Source organism: Peromyscus eremicus, chromosome X (genome assembly GCF_949786415.1).
Source record: "Peromyscus eremicus chromosome X, PerEre_H2_v1, whole genome shotgun sequence".
Taxonomy (NCBI): Eukaryota; Metazoa; Chordata; class Mammalia; order Rodentia; family Cricetidae; genus Peromyscus; species Peromyscus eremicus.
Genome location: NC_081439.1, coordinates 48,233,738 through 48,249,000, shown reverse-complemented (window position 1 = coordinate 48,249,000; position 15,263 = coordinate 48,233,738). Strand labels below are relative to the sequence as shown.

Sequence of the window (15,263 nt, the reverse complement as noted above, 5' to 3'; positions counted from 1 at the left end):
CGAGTTAAGATCTGCCATTTAGATACCCATAGCTGCCTTTCCATCACTCTTCCAGCGTGTTCTCTCTCTCTCTCTCTCTCTCTCTCTCTCTCTCTCTCTCTCTCTCTCTCTCCCTCCCTCCCTCCCTCCCCCTCTCCTCTCCCTCTCTCTCTACTCCCTCCTTCCCCCCTCCCTACTAGTGTTCCACCGAGCCCGCCCCCTCAGAAGCCAGCGCCTCAGCTTCTTGCTCTAGCCACTACCTGTCATATTGGACTGCGCACTTCCTTGCTACGTGGCACTTTCCACGAACAGCTTCCTTTGCCTTCCAACCAAGATTCCGCTTGCTCCAAATTCCAAATTTCTCTTTTCATGGTTGTCAGCAACAGCTACTATACACCCACCTACCGTGGGACCCACCCTACAATCTCCCTGGTCCAGGATCCTCAGCACCAACTGCGACAGAACTCTGTGATGCTCTTGGAAAGCACCACTGTGATATCCTTTTGAGTATCACTTTCAAACCAGGGGCCTCTGCCTGGAAGATGCACGTGCATATAAATTCAAGAGCTGCTACAGCAGCAGAGCCTACTCTTGGTCTCAGTGGGGGATAGGGGCTTGTACTGTCCCCTCAGGGTCTCCATAGCGCATTCACACTTCCTTTTGTTAAACATATATTTTTTTTTATTTTGAGCGTGACACTTCTCCACTAGATAGCAAGGAAAAGTGATAACAATTACACATTACACAAAAGTACTGTACCATTGCCTTTATCTTGAAGGTTTCCGAAGCCTCTACCGTTAATAAGTTAAATAAAGGGCTTGAGTACATAAATATTTGTCTAGAACCCTACCGTATCTACAACACAGTAAGAATCTACAGGAGGACAAACTTTTACCATACCACGCTGAGTGCAATTGCGTTATAACATTTCAAATATACAAAGCTCTGTTTTTTTTTAATAACAATGGTATGTACAGAATCAATAATCACAGTTTGGTGACTTCAACAGTCCATATTCTAGCAGAGTATTTCCCTTTGGTTTGATATAAAAACCTTGGTTGGTGTATGATAAAGAAGAGAACAAGAACGAGACGCCCCTTTCCTTTAAGTGCACTGTTAGCTATCTTACAGATACGAATTTGCTTCCCTTGCCCTGGCATCTAGCCGGGCCTGCGCTGAAATCAACTTAGAGCGCCAAAATGCTATTCAAAAGAAAAGCTACGGAGGAAGAGAAGATTGGGCTTTTAATTTTTTAAACTTCAATAGTAGGCATCTTGGGGAGAAACCTTCCCCGTTAATTTCAGTAAGGTAAGAATGGGAGAGTGGACGTTCGACTTGGAGCAACGGTGGCAGTGGCAGGGGCAGGGGCAGGGGCAGGGGCAGGGGCAGGTGGACAGCCAGCGGAAGAGGTGTCACGTCCTTTAGCGCCAAGAGCTGCCTTGTCCGCATCCAGGCTGCTGCGAAGGCGGCTGCGCTCTGTCTGTGCCATCTTGGGAGTGTGCTGGTCCTCTGTTTCCATTTGGTCTTGAGTGATGCTGAGTGAGGTGACCTTTCGGGGCGCGCCCAGGGGGCGCGAGGGTGGAGGGTAGCCTTTAGCACACCTCCTTGCCCGTGCTGGTGCCCGGCAGGATGTTGAGCTGCGTGAGCTGCGCAGCGTGCTCCTTGGCCTTCAGCCTCAGCGCCGCTATGCTGGACGCGCGTCTGTCTGCCGCGGCGGTGGCCGGGTCGGCCAGCGCGCCCGAAGCCACTGCGCCCTCCACCGCGGGTGTGGGCTGTCTCAGGAGCGCAGCCGCGGTCGACGCGCTGGTCAGGGGGGCCATGGTGGAAAAGAGCCTGTGGGGAGAGCAAACAGCGCGGTCACGGCCTCGTGAACTGAGCGCGGCTCCCGGGGCAGCGAGTCCTGCCACCCCTCACCCGTGTGGCGAGGGTAGAGGGCGCGGAGCAGCTGGGGGAGTCGGGCCCCTGGTAGGGCTCGAGCTGGGACTCGGCAGGGTTGAAGCTGCCGTAGGCTGGTGGTTTTGCCCCGAGCCGAGAACCCACCCACCAGAAAAAGAAAGCTCAAGGGACCAGAAACGTTCGGGGAGGACGAATTCAGAGGGAGGCCCCGCATCTTAAATCACGAGGCCCAAGTGCGTGGATTCGGGCTTTCAGTTAATAAAGTCTGTGTTCTGAGATCAGCTCCTGGAGTGAATGCTGTTGGTGGGAAAGCAAGTGGTGGGCGACCAGAGAGACAAATGCGAGGGAAACAAAACAAAACAAAAACAAAAACAAAACAAAAAAACAAAATAAAAAAAAAAAAAACGAGAAGGGAAAAGCTAATGGGGGAGGGGTGCCGAAAGTGGGCTAGAAACTACCCTAGACCCATGCTGCAAACTCTCTCTGGGGCTCTTTCTGAGTGTGAGCCTCCTTTCGCCCAGGAAGAGCTGGCCGTGAGTGCTGGTCTTCCGGTCCGCTAGCGCTGGCCCAGCCACCCTCCTGCGGGCTTCTAAACTGCTAGTGCCCAGGGGTGGGATGTTGGGCACCCTCCTGTTGATTTCGGCTCCACAGGCAGCGGCTGGGACTTACCGGACGCCCCGCGGCCCCGCACCTAGACACTCTTTCTCCACCGCTTTCCTTGAGCCCCAGACACCTCCCCCAGATAGTTCCCAGGCTTGGGGAGCCCCTTGCACCACTCAAGCCAATGCCTTAAGCTGGGACTAGTGCCAGCGTCTGCGCCACCGCCTCCGGGTGGCACTGGGATTACTCTGGGCGCGGGGATTACTCTCACTCCTTCCTCAAAACATCCTTGACCTGCGGTTGAGGCTAGAGCGCCCCAGGCCCTCACCTCCACCCGTGCCATCAGGCGTGTTTTTCCAACCCCCGCCCCCCGCCCCCGCAAAGGTTCCTGCTCCAGACCCTCCAGCTCCAGGGGCCAATTCAGAATTTCCTCAATTAGAAAAGAGCCCACCTGGGCTCTTGGAACCACTGCTCCTCCTCTCCAGGCCTCTCTTCACTCACCGTACCAACCCCACCTTCCTCTGCTTCCAACCTCGGGAAGCTCCGGTGTTTCAGCGGGGGTTCGCCTAGTTTTACTAACAGGCGTTGGTTGGTTGTCGGAGGGGAGGAAAGCAGGAAGGAGACACGGGACTTTTTTTTTTTTTCCAGAAAGAAATGATAATGGGTGACCTGGAGGGGGCGTAACGTGCCCTGGTTCCATTAGGTAAACTGAGTCACCCCACTTAAGTGCACTTTAAGGCACTCGCTAGATATTTTCGTGGTTTAGTACATTAATTTTGCCTCAAGTCCTACTTTCAATTTTCTCGAGGATAATTTTTTTGTTAAGTAGCTGCGCAGTTGGGTGAATCTATTATTTCTTTGTTCTCCCAAAGAGAGATCATTGAAGCTGCATTCAATTTTATTTTCACTGCACTTTCCAACTTAATACATCCCTCCTTTGTTTCTTTGTCTGTGTGATTATACAGATTTTTTTATTTCATCAATGCTCATTTAAAGAAAGGGAGTTATATACGATGAGGTGGCTCATTTATTTCCTTGTCTTGTACTGCTGCCAGGGTCAGGGTCTGCACGTATGGGGGTACTGCTGGCATCAGGTCATAAAAGTGATGAGGAACATAAACTCTGGGAAGAGAAGAAACAGTTCAGTGCACTTGAAGGGCCTCCTGGCTCCTGGGCTCCTGTAGGGGACCCCAAGTGTGTCCCTCACGCTGCCAGGCTCTGTGGCATGCAGAAGCACTTTTGTAAGACTTTAAAGCCCTCCCAGCTCCATAGCCTATACCTGTTCATTCAAACTGCCCATAGCAGAGGGGTACCTTCAAACCATACTTTTGTACAGCTATCATGAACACTTCCGGTTGTCACAGTTGTTACTGTCCATTGCCTTCCCCTTTCCTACTTACTCCTAACTCATTCTCTTCAGGACCTCCTTTTCTTTTTAAAGTCGAAATTAGAGAGTATTTTATTTGATTAAAGTCGCTGAGGTTGCGGTGGGGAGGAGGAAGATGTGTATAGTCCCCTCCTGCCTCCTCTCTGACCTCAGCATCTGCTTGTGTAGAAGAGAAACGGACAGACAGACGGACAGAGCCTCTTTAAGGCTGCAGTTACCTGCCAAACGCTGGGCTGATGAAGGCCGGGTGCCGGAACACCGCTGCTCCTAGAAAAGTGCTCAGGCCCAGCGGAGCCCCGCTAGGCGGCAGGCTGGCCGAGCCAGGAGGCGGAGGTAGGCTCGGGAAGGCGGCCGCAGCCGCAGCAGCCGCAGCGGTCCAGGCCGAGTCAAGCGCAGGGTGGTGCGGTGGAAAGGGGCTGGCATCCAGGTAGGGGCTGAGGGGGTGTGTGGCCGAGAGAGGCCCGGGAAAGGGCAGCCCCGGGGGATGGGTCTGCGCGCCAGCCTTCTCGCGCTTGCGCCACTTGGCCCGACGGTTCTGGAACCACACCTGCAAAATGGTGAGAGGCCTGGACGGTTTAGCTCTAGCTCACCCCTTCCCTCAACACGCAGGGCCTTCTCCCCCTCCTTTCATTGTTCCTGAACCACCTTGGCCTTCTGTTACCCCCTGGGTGAAAAGGAGCCCAGACTTTTTAATTCAGCAGAAACCACTGGACAAGAAAGCCCTTAAAAGTGGTGTCTTATCTATCCCGGGCTTCCAAGACTCAGGAAAGTTAAAACATGGGGACAGCTAAGTTGCTGGGTCTGGGCTGACCCTTCTTTCCTGTAAGACTTTATTTAGGTCACTTAAACCTCTCTGGACCTCAGTTTTCTAATCTGTAAAATGGGGCCAAAACACTTTTCTTATAAGATTCTAATGAAGAATGCATAAAGGCAACAAATGAAAACACATAGTGGTGTTGGACAGAGGCAGGCATCAAGCCATGAACCACATTCTGCACATTCGAGATTGTCACATATTTCAGGTTTACGCAAGAGCCCACGCAATGTCTGCGCTCTATTAAAAAGCGAAGCAGGGAGCTCGTTGATTTATGTTTTGGAAAAATAAAATAGCTACTGAACAGTAAGTGCCCTGTACTGGGGTCTGGGATTTGGATAGGGTTGGAAGAGAGGAGGGAACTGCTTCCAGTAAGTGAAAAGCAGGTGTACATTTTAGAGGCCTAGTTGTTCATAAAATGAGAAAGGGGGTCCAAAACAAGCTGTCTTTAGGGGCTCTGGATGAGACATCACTGACTACTGGGAGGGTTTATGCAGGACCACCTAAGTACAGGGAATCAGAGGGCAGGACTGCCCCATCTTCAAAGCAAACAGGGCCTTCCTTTTTTTTTTTTTTTTTTTTTCTGGGGGAATGTGCTTTCACTTGGTTCTTTGAATAAGATAGTTCCAGGCTTGGAGGAGGTTTCCATCCTGAGGTATTTTCCTAATTGTTAATAAGAAGCACTTTGAACATAGACCTTTACCTAAAACATGGCAGCCACCATCATCTAAAAATATCCCCCAAAGCATGAAATCATTTTTGTGTGACCTGCTCATCACTCCCACAGCTCAGAAGCTATGTTCCTTCTTCCCAGAAGGCATTAATATTTTTAGAGCTGAGTTTGTGACTGCACAGGAGTCTAAAAATTAAGAATGAACTCTAGGGCTATACGGAATTATATCAAAGTATAATGTGAATTGTCACATTCAGATATTTCAAATTTCCAGCCTGGCTGGGGGTGAGTTACATTAGCAGCTAAGCTTGGTTGGACTTCTAGCCAGTCATCCAGGACAAGAAAAAAAAATCAAGAATCCAAACTGACTGATTACTTAAGGTTCTGGGGGAAGGGGGCCATAACATTTGGCAGCCTTCAAATAATCCATGTGGGCATTATAGAAATGCTCTAACTTGAAGACTCACAGGCTTGACAAAGTTAGACTGTAGTTAGATTAGGCTGGGCGGGCAGCTTTCTCACATTCAACCGTCTAGACAAGACTATCCACCATTCCTTGATCATAGGGAAAGGGATAAAGGAAGGGAAGTGGGGCCAGAGAGGCCTTAAATAACATGGAATCCTTTCTAAAGAGAGATCGGCTGTCTCTTGGGCTCTCTGGCTCAACTGCAATTATCAAGATGTCCCCTGCAATTCCTCATTATTGAATTAATACCTCTGAGGCCCCCAAAGGTAAACGAAAGGACTCTGATAATTCATATTCACTTAATTACATCTTCTCCAGTGAATAGTGGGGAGAGGAGAAGGGGAGGGGCACTCTCTTTCTTTTAAAAAGTTATTTAACTTTCCCACGACTTGTTCCCCTGAGCTGAAAATGTGGAGTTGCTGTCACATCTCTGTTTGACAATGGAGAAATGTGTCAACAGAAAGGAGGGGACAAGCCGCATCATTAGCCCTCTAATGCAAGAAGCTGTTGTGTATTAAATGAGCCATATGGAATTTATTGTGCTTTATCAGCGCTTGATTTTGACTGTAAAGTGATTCACTCAGCTCCTAACCCGGGGACATCTGTTTTCTGTTGGCCATCGGGGCTGCCCAGTGTTGATCGTCTCTTTGGTTATGAGGCCTGGGTTCGGAAATGCACTCTGGTATGGGGCTGCAAACACCTTTAATAGCATTGCACTCACTCCCTATTAGATCAATGTGGGCTCATTGCTATAAAAAATGGGAAATCAAATAGCATTAGCTAGCTCCTTGTGCAGGGCGGAGGGGAAATCAAACAGCATTTTGCCTTCAAATGGCCCTGTTTGTTCTAGCACTAAGTGGGCTTTTATGAAGCCCGATTGGAGACTTAATCGCAGCCAAATACCTGCTTGGAGCTGAGCGGATTTGTCTAACAACCAAATCCATGCTCCATCCCATTATTTCAATCAGGAGAAGTCTGCTGGTGGATTGTTTTTTCTATAGGGGCCTTGGGTACCAGGTTTGGGTCGGGGGCTGCTGAATTGCAGTCTCAGGGACTAGAAAACCCATGTTTTGGTACTGGACTACTTTGAGCTCCCAAACTGAGAAATCTTCTCCTCCTTCTTCCCAGTTTGCAGCTTGCTTTTTAAATGTCGTTTTTGTGTGTGAGTGCTTGGATCTACTTTTCAGATTTGGATCCTCTTCTTTTTATCTGGAGGGCAACCCCCAACCCCAGCCCAGCCCTCTTTCTTCCCTTCTTGGGGCTCACCTGGACTCTAGCCTCAGTCAGGTCCAGCCTCATGGCCAGCTCCTCCCTGTAAGAAAGCAACATTGAGACAGAAGGTCATGGTAGGCCCCAGCAGCTCTCCCTCAGCCACCTTCCCCTTCATGAAGGCCTCTTCCAGTCCACACCCCAAGTCCACGGGTTTGACCCATCTTCATCTCTAGGGTGCCCACTATTTGATTGAAAACAGAAAAAAAAACCCAGCACAGTGACAGATACAAAATATTATACATTATGTTGTATCATATAGTGTGACAGGGGTGGATTCTTGAGTCCCTAAGTCTTCAAACTTAGAAAAAAGAGTTTTCTCTCAGTCTCTCAGAGTAGGATGGGAAAACACACACACACACACACACACACACACACACACACACACACAGTGCTCATGCCCTGTTTCATCCAAACACTAAATGGGAGAAGAGTTCAGCAGTCAACTACAATTTTTGTTTTCTGCCCTCTTGGCTTAGTTTTGCCTTCTTAAAAAAATACCCCCTTCCCTTCTTGCCCCATTTCCAGCTCTCTGTCTTTCCTCCATCGCCCCCTCCCCCCTTCTACCCTCCCTCACCCTCCTAGGTCACACTCCCCATTACCCTCTGGAGATATGTTAAGCTTGTTAAGAGTTCAGTGGGGTAATTTTTCGATTAAACAAAATTCTGCGCACCTCCTGACTCCAGTGCCCACTACAAACCCTGCCCATCTCAGGGGAAGTCAATTTAGCTGAAACCCTACCCCGTTATTGCAGTTATTACTGCGACAATTAAGGCAAATAGGAAACCATTAAGATGCTGTAAAACGGCTTACGACCTGTTTACCGAAAATATGAGCGCGCCGAGAATAATTGGCTCTCTACTCCCTAATATGAAGGAGTGGAGCTGCCCAAGCCTGGGCCTGAGTCTGTGCTGCCCACAGGATCGGGTCGGCCCCTGAAACTTTCTCAGCACGAGGGGAAAAAAAATCAGTTCACTAAACACCTTCTTTTGAACACTCGTCCCACCCCTCCCCTTTTCGGAGAGCACCAGCAAATCTGAACTCCTCTCTAGCCTGGCTGGGCTATAGACCGTGAGCTAGGCCTGCTGAGCTGGAAGGATGGGGGTGGGGCAAGGAAGGTCTCGTACTTTAGTCTCCCCGACAAGCTAAAAAGGGCGGACGTGGATGCTAAGCGACACTGTCTTTTTTTTCTCCTTTTTAAGAACACATGTCGGATAAACGCAAAAATCAAATCAAATCAAATCAAAGCCGGTGGTCCAGTGAGCTATGTGATAGCACACGCTGACTTGGAGTTTTATTTCTGTCTTCAAAAACAAGGGAAAGGCTGAGTGACACTGAGAAGGACCAAGTTTCAGTGCACTTGCCTGTATTAAATTTACTTTTTGGTTGCTTCTGGCTACAAGAGTTTGGCAACTGCCAGACCAACTATGTTTTGGAGTTGGCTCAGGCCTTGATTCTAAGCAGAGATTTCTCTGGTTCAAAAGGACAGGCAGCTTTCCCCGTCGAAAATGCACATTGAAAAGCTGCACACGTCTCCTGCGAAGGAACTGCCGGGTTTGAGGAGCGCGCGAGCCTGGCACTCACAGGTCTCATTCTCTGTTCTCACTGGGGGACCCGTCTCTTTCTTTCTTCTCACATTTGCCCCCAGTCCTGGCTCCTAGTCTGAGCCAAAATCTTGGACTTGGGGTGGGAAAGGCTCCAAGCCTGCTGGTACTCCCAGGTCGGCTGAATGAGCAGGGGTTCCGAGGCTCAGCTACCCCATCGGTCCAAGTTTCTCAGATTGGGAAGTTCAGTGGACACTAGTCCATGAGACACAGTCCTGTTCCCACCCCCACTTCAGCTGCTTGATTTACTAACTGCCACGTTTCCAGAAATCGTGGTCCACCCCATCAACCCGTTTACAGTAAAGTCATGTACTGGGCATGGTGATGACCGGGCCCACAGGGGAATGTTCTGGCTGGTTTCTGGTGTACAGACACCAACCACTGCTTAGTTCCGACTTCTTTGGTTGTTTCAGGAGTCCCCAAGTGACAAAAAAAAAAAAAAAAAAAAAAAAAAAAAAAAAAAAAAAAAAAAAAAAAAAAAAAAAAAAAAAAAAAAAAAAACCCCTCAGATCTTTTAAAAGGTTTTCTCCGAAGGCAAGGGCTCCAGCTTTCCTGAGAACAACGTAACTAATACCCACTAGACTCCTGGGCCACCGGGCAAGGGTGGACAGCGCACAGTACACGGATCAAAAATAGCGCCTGCTTTCCTACCAAAAGGGGGGACAAGTGCGTCTTGTGCCTAGCCAGCACCTGGCCCCAGCCTCAGCACTGGGAGCAGTCGTGTGTGCCTGCCCAATGTGGTTGCTTTGGGTGCTCTTTGGAGAGGCTGTTTGACTCTAAAACTTGTCATTTGGAAACAAAGCGGAAGGGCTTTGGGACAGAAAGAAACCACACCAACTGAAACTTAAAGCCCAAGCGTCTGTCTACACGTGTGTGTATGTATGTACACGGGGAGCCAAAGGATCATATTTGGCCAAGCATCCCCCGGGTAGTGCCCGGAAGCAAAGAGAATTCCCCCTACTCTGGAGACCCCCCTCTATTCGGCCCTCACGGGCCCTTCGGCGGGTGCTGTGCGCAGCCACCACCCGGGCCACATACCTGGTGAAGACGTCCGGGTAGTGCGTCTTCTGGAAGGCCCGCTCCAGTTCCTCCAGCTGGTAGCTGGTGAACGTGGTGCGGTAGCGCCTCTGTTTGCGCTTCAGCAGCCCCTCCTCTGAGTCGCTGCCCGCCGACAGGCACACGCTGTCCTCGCCGTCCTTGCCCTCGGCGTCCTCCGGGTGCAGCAACAGCTCTTCCTTGGGCGACAGCTCTCCGCCCTCGGTGGCCACGGCGGCGGCGGCGGCGGCCGCGGCGGCGGCGGTCACCGTGCCGGTGGCGGCCACAGAGCAGCGCCGGGGCTCCTTGAGCAGCGCTCGGGCATCATCCTCCAGCAGCTCCTCCTCGTCGTCCTCCAGCAGCTCCTCTTCTTCATCTTCATCCTCTTCGTCCTCTAAGAGCTCCTCCTCGTCGTCCTCGGTGGCCGTGCCACCACCAGCCGCCGGGGCACTCCCGGGTCCGCTGGCCGCGCCCAGGCGCTCCTCGGGGTGCGCGACGCCCCCCGGGCCACCCAGCTCGTCGAGCGCGGGCGGCGGTGGCACGAAGGGCGCCCCGTTCTCGCGGTACGACTTGCTGCGGCTGATGCTCACCTGCGGTGCCTGGCTGATCTTGAGTGTGTCCCAGGCGGCGGCGGCGGCGACCGCGGCCGCGGCCCCGGCGCTGTCCTGACGCTCCCCTGGCCGCGCGGCGGGCGGTGGCGGTGGCGGTACCTCTCCACGAGGACCCGGGGTGCCCGTGGTCGGGGCTGCCGCTGCCGCCGCCGCTGCCGCCGCTGCCGCCGCCGCCGCGGCGCCCTGGAGGAGGCGGCCCCCACCCGGGCCGTACAGGCGCCGCAGTTTGGGTGGCAGGTGCAGCTCAGCCTCGAACGGGGCGCTGCTGCCCTTGGGAGAGCCTGCGGGCAAGGAAGAGTGGTCAGCGCGCTCGCCCGACCGTTTTTTTCCCCAGCCTCGCAGCTGTTGGGAGCCGGCCTGCTCTGCTGCCTCTGTGCCGCCTCTACCATGGGACTCTACTCCCCTTTCTAGCACACTTTCCATACTTCCTTCTTCTTCTCTCAGGTGCCCCAGTCCGCCCTTTACCTTCCTTCCTTTCTCAACCAGCCCTTTATTTCTTTTTTCCTTTCACTCCTTTCGTGCCCGCCTTTACTTTTCTTTCCTTCTCTTTCTACTTTCTCTCCACTCCTTTCCTTTCCTCATCTCTTTCGTCTTTACTCTTCTTCCTTTCTTCCTTCCTTCCTTCCTTCCTTCCTTTCTTTTTTTTCATGATTCCACTTTACTTCTTATTTCATTCCTTTCTCTCTTTTCCTTCTCTCCATTTTGGGGTGGGGCGAATTTTTTAAAAAATCGAACAACTTAAATCACCACTACTCTGAAAACTTCGCGCTCGACCTCGGCCAGCTGTTCTGTCACAGGGGCCCCAGGCTAGCAAGAGGGGCGCTGCCCCGCGGGCGACCCCTGCGGGGCGAAGCCGCCTGGGCCTCACAGCCCTGAACACCCGCCGTGCCCCAGCAGCCCACAGCCGCAGGAGGCAGGGATTCCTAGCTCAAAAGGGCAAGGAAAAAAATCATCCTGGAGAAAATGTGTTAAGAAATGCCTGGAGTGGGGACAGGGTGGGGTGCAACAGGCACAGGGCCGCTCCTTCCCTTGGAGGAAGCGCCTGGCACAGGTGCCCTTGCAGGCTAAAAAAAGAAAAGGAAAAAGTCAGTTTTATTTTAGAGGGCTCATTCTCAGCCTTTCGCTCCAGTCTTCCAAATGGTGTTGCTGCTGGATCACTGGTTTTGGATTTAAAAGACACCAACACTTCTTTGCCTGCAACACTTCCGCATCCAGCTCAAGGCGAAACTCGAGTATAAGAGGTTCGGAGGACCAAATGACACTTGTTCTGGATTTTTTAATTTCAGAAAATAAAACACTTTAAACATCTCAACTCTTAAAAAAAAAAAACAGCAGAGAAAAGTAGCACCCAGAAGTCACACATTTCATGCATTTCAAATACAGTAAGTTGCGTTTGGGGAACCCTGGGTAAATGTTTTCTGCAACACTTGCATTTAAAAGGTCACCAATAATGTACAATTAAAAACTAAAAAGAAGCGCAAACCACTCCGTATGAAGAAATCTTCCGAGGGGGAAAGGCTAAAGTTCATCTTGCCTGAAGACACCACCACCACCACCCCTTAGCTTTTGGCTTACTTGTCTGCATCAAGTTGCTGCTAACGGCTTTAAGACGATCTGCTGTTTCGGACCTATCAGAGATATTCAGGGTACACCCAAGGCCAACCTAAAGAGACTTTTAAATGACTAACACCGAGCATCTAGGAGTCGTACCCCCCAAGTGAAGCCGGGCCTCTGCCTTTTTCAAAAAGCGAGGTAGAGACAGTCTCTCTAAGGCCCCAGGCCCCGGAGTTGTTTCCTCTCTTTCCTATGTCTCCAACTTGCCAACTCCCAGGCCCCTGGTCCCCAAGTAGCAAACATTCAAACCAACGTCCCACGTCCTTCCGTAGGTGCCTGACCGGCACAACCTTACCTTGCATGGCCTTTTCCTGGTCCGCGCGGCTGGCCAGCGGGGCAGGCAAGCTCTGCGCGGCTCCTAGAAGCCTCATTTTGCACGGGCTTCTCCGGCCCAGGATGCTGTCGATGCAGTAGGAGGAGAGCAAAGTTGGAGATTTACTCTTGCACTCGGGCCTCTCGGAGCAGCCTTCTTCCTGGTACTGGTTGCTCATGGCTGGAGCGTTTTCCTCGGGCTCAGAGCGGACCTCTGGCTGCCTCTCCTGGCGGGTGAGATGAGTGAGTGTGTGCCGGGGGTAGTTTGGATGGCTGATTATAGTAAATATTACTAAGATCTTTGTCCCTCTCTGTCTCCCTGGGTTGCGGGTTACGGGGCTCTTACCCTGGTCTCAGCCGGAGCTCGTCCTCTGCGCGCTCAGGACCAGCGGTTAGAAGTGTAGTGAGCCGCGGGCCGCGGAGCTCTGGAGTCTCTCTGCTCCACGTGCTGGGAGGAGCTCTCTGATTGGCTCTCGACAGAGGCCGGGCTGCGTCTGCCTGCCGGCACAACGCAAAACACGAACTGGATTCTGGAGGGGCCAGCGAGGGTGGGGGCAGGGGACTAGCAGCCGGCACGCACCAGAGCCAAATTTCTTTTTCTTTCTCTCTCTCTCTTTCTCTAAACTAAAAACTTTCAAAGTTTTCCATCGTTTTCTTGTAGTTCCCCCTTTAAGTCTTAAGGGTTGCTCCTAGCTCTAGCTCATTTGGGTGCTAGGCTTGTGGGTGCCACGTGGTCTGCGGACTCCCCTTCCACCATCCAGAGGACCTAGCTCCCTGGAGGTGAAGCCGTAAGGCTCTGGTTGAGATCGACCTGGAGCTTTTCAAAACCGGCTTTGTCCTCCTAGGACAGTGTCTTGACCTCAGTGCTGTTCAGTCACCATACTCTCTAGGACAAATGGGCCTCCGACGTACCAGGCGGAAACATCTGCTGTCTGAGCCTTTGGTTTTTCTCTTGTGGCTCAAAGCCTAGAGCTATTTGTCTTTATGCAGAGCCTATCTGTTGCTCTCTTGTTCATATCGGTTCCCAACATTCTCTGTCTCCGTTTTTAACTCTGGAATGAGAAAACAGACCCTTAAACCCAGAGAGCTCTGCCAAAGGCGCACAGCCTTCCCTGGAGTATCCAGAGAGGCGAAAGGGACTGGCGAGTGAGTGCGAGTCCCAGAGGGAGACTGGGGAAGAGATTGAGGGAGCCCCCTTTCTGTCCTGACGCTTCTCGGTCTTCCCCACTTCCCTAAATTCATCTGTGTTAGGCTGTCACCATCCGGCTATTCATCCTTGAGCGCCTGGGGTGTGAAACCCCTGCACTGAAGAACTGTGGTTCTCAGTTCCCTAGAACAGAAGAGACCCATATTCACCTTGAACCAAGTCGAAATGCCTAAAATTTTGAATTTTGTGACTGGCCCCCATTATCAAAAGGGAGGGAGGAGAGCCTTAGGGGGGAACCACTTTCTTCCCAAACAGCTCCCAGCATTGGTCACGTAGGGAATCTCCACCCAACCCTGACTGAAGTTGGGTGGATCCCTGAGAGGAGCCAGCACGGACACCTTCACTGCCTAGGTGCAGGCCCTAACTGTCCTTTGGCATTGGCGGGGCTGGGGTGAGGGAGGTGGGTGAGAGGTCGGGGAAGGGGAATCCATGCCAGGTTTTCTTCTCTCAGCCCCTTCAATGTGTCAAAGAGAAAACGTTTTACAAAGGATTATACTTGAATCACTTACAGTCAGTATTTAAAAATACAAGAATACCTAACTGGGATTTTTTTCTAGCCATCAACATCTGCATAACTCTTGGATGCTAGTGGGTGGGTGGCAGATAGATGGGGCTAGCTTGGCAGGAGTCCTCAACACAACTTGAGGAGGTAAAGGCTTGGGGACAGACACATTAGCACTACTAATACTAAAGCCACACTACTAGTAGTAGTAGTAAAACGGAGCGAAAGGATTTGTCCCTGTCCCTCCATATCTCTGTCTCTTCGGTATTTTCGTGGCTTCTCAACACATTTTTCCTACACTCTAGTGGGGGGAGCAGAGCAGAGAAGGGACTGCGAGCTATCTTGACATCTGATTTTCTTTTATGCCCTCTAGATCCCAAGGTATCTGGACTAGGCTTCTGTCTTTTTGGGATTCTGTTTGCATCCTCACCTTTTGGTGTTTTCATATGGTCTCATCTAGCTTTAAGTTAATGTTATGCTTGTTCGCTGCTCCTGTTCCCCTCCCTGGTCCTTCTTAGCCCCGGGGTCTCAGGGCAGCCCAGAGATATAAGGACGCCTACGTTTTCCTCGAGGTTCCAGCCAAAGACCCTCACAGGCTTCCCTGAAGCTGATGACTGGGCGCCGGGCGTGGGTGGTGGTGGAAACAGAAACACTTTTCCCCCTCCGCGGGTCCCGCATCGGAAATCCGCAAGACCCGGCTGCCGGTGGCTCCGCGGCTTCAGAGTGGGCTCCGCACACGCAGGGAGTGGGATGAACACGAATCCAATAAAGACCTGTTAAATAAAAAGGGTCACAAATGCACAAATCATTTCTGAACGCCCTAAGGGGTTTCAGACTCTCGGTGGAAGACTTCTTCGCCTCCATAGCCCTCCTCCCCTCTCTGCAGCTGTTCTTCTTTTAAAAGAAGTCGGACTTTCTGATGGGGGTGTATTCTAATTTTAATCACCCACTGTAAAGGGGGAGGTTAACATAGAGTTTCTGATTCTGACTTAATGATCCTTGGAATTAAATCTAATTCTATTAATGGAATATAAAGATGGTTTTTTTAAGACCTGTGTGAAAACTCTAGTCTTCTTTGTTCTGTTATTTTATTTTTAATATTTTCTAATCAGTCTTCTCAAGTGAAGGAGGCACATCTATTCAACTTGGGGAGGAGGGCCTGAACTACTTTTCTGTACACTTAGCGACCCTGAGATTTGTCACAATTCAACACCCAACTTTAGAATCTACAACTGACTCCATTTCCCACAGATTAATTAGGGAAAAAAATGACAGGAAACTTTTTCTAAGACGC

The 15,263-nt window shown here is 51.2% G+C and overlaps 1 protein-coding gene across 1 annotated transcript; it reads right to left on the bottom strand.

The window, feature by feature from the left end:
* Positions 1-1,357: 1,357 nt before the first annotated feature.
* On the bottom strand, positions 1,358-12,716 carry Arx (aristaless related homeobox). The gene is made up of 6 exons (XM_059250876.1): positions 12,607-12,716; positions 12,244-12,487; positions 9,727-10,615; positions 7,082-7,127; positions 4,081-4,409; positions 1,358-1,812 (listed from the first exon to the last, which is right to left on the bottom strand). The coding sequence occupies exons 2-6, from the start codon at positions 12,437-12,439 to the stop codon at positions 1,572-1,574; spliced, it is 1,701 nt and encodes a 566-aa protein (XP_059106859.1). The 5' UTR covers positions 12,440-12,487; positions 12,607-12,716; the 3' UTR covers positions 1,358-1,571.
* Between the last annotated feature and the right edge of the window lie 2,547 nt (positions 12,717-15,263).

What these genes read in the sequence shown, in the direction of transcription:
- Arx (XM_059250876.1), bottom strand. Translation starts at nt 12,439, where the DNA reads ATGAGCAACCAGTACCAGGAAGAAGGCTGCTCCGAGAGGCCCGAGTGC. An exon ending in TGACTGAGGCTAGAGTCCAG is followed by an intron (nt 4,410 to 7,081) that starts GTGAGCCCCAAG and finishes ACCATTTTGCAG; the next exon opens with GTGTGGTTCCAGAACCGTCG. An exon ending in ATCAGCCCAGCGTTTGGCAG is followed by an intron (nt 1,813 to 4,080) that starts GTAACTGCAGCC and finishes CTCTCCCCACAG; the next exon opens with GCTCTTTTCCACCATGGCCC.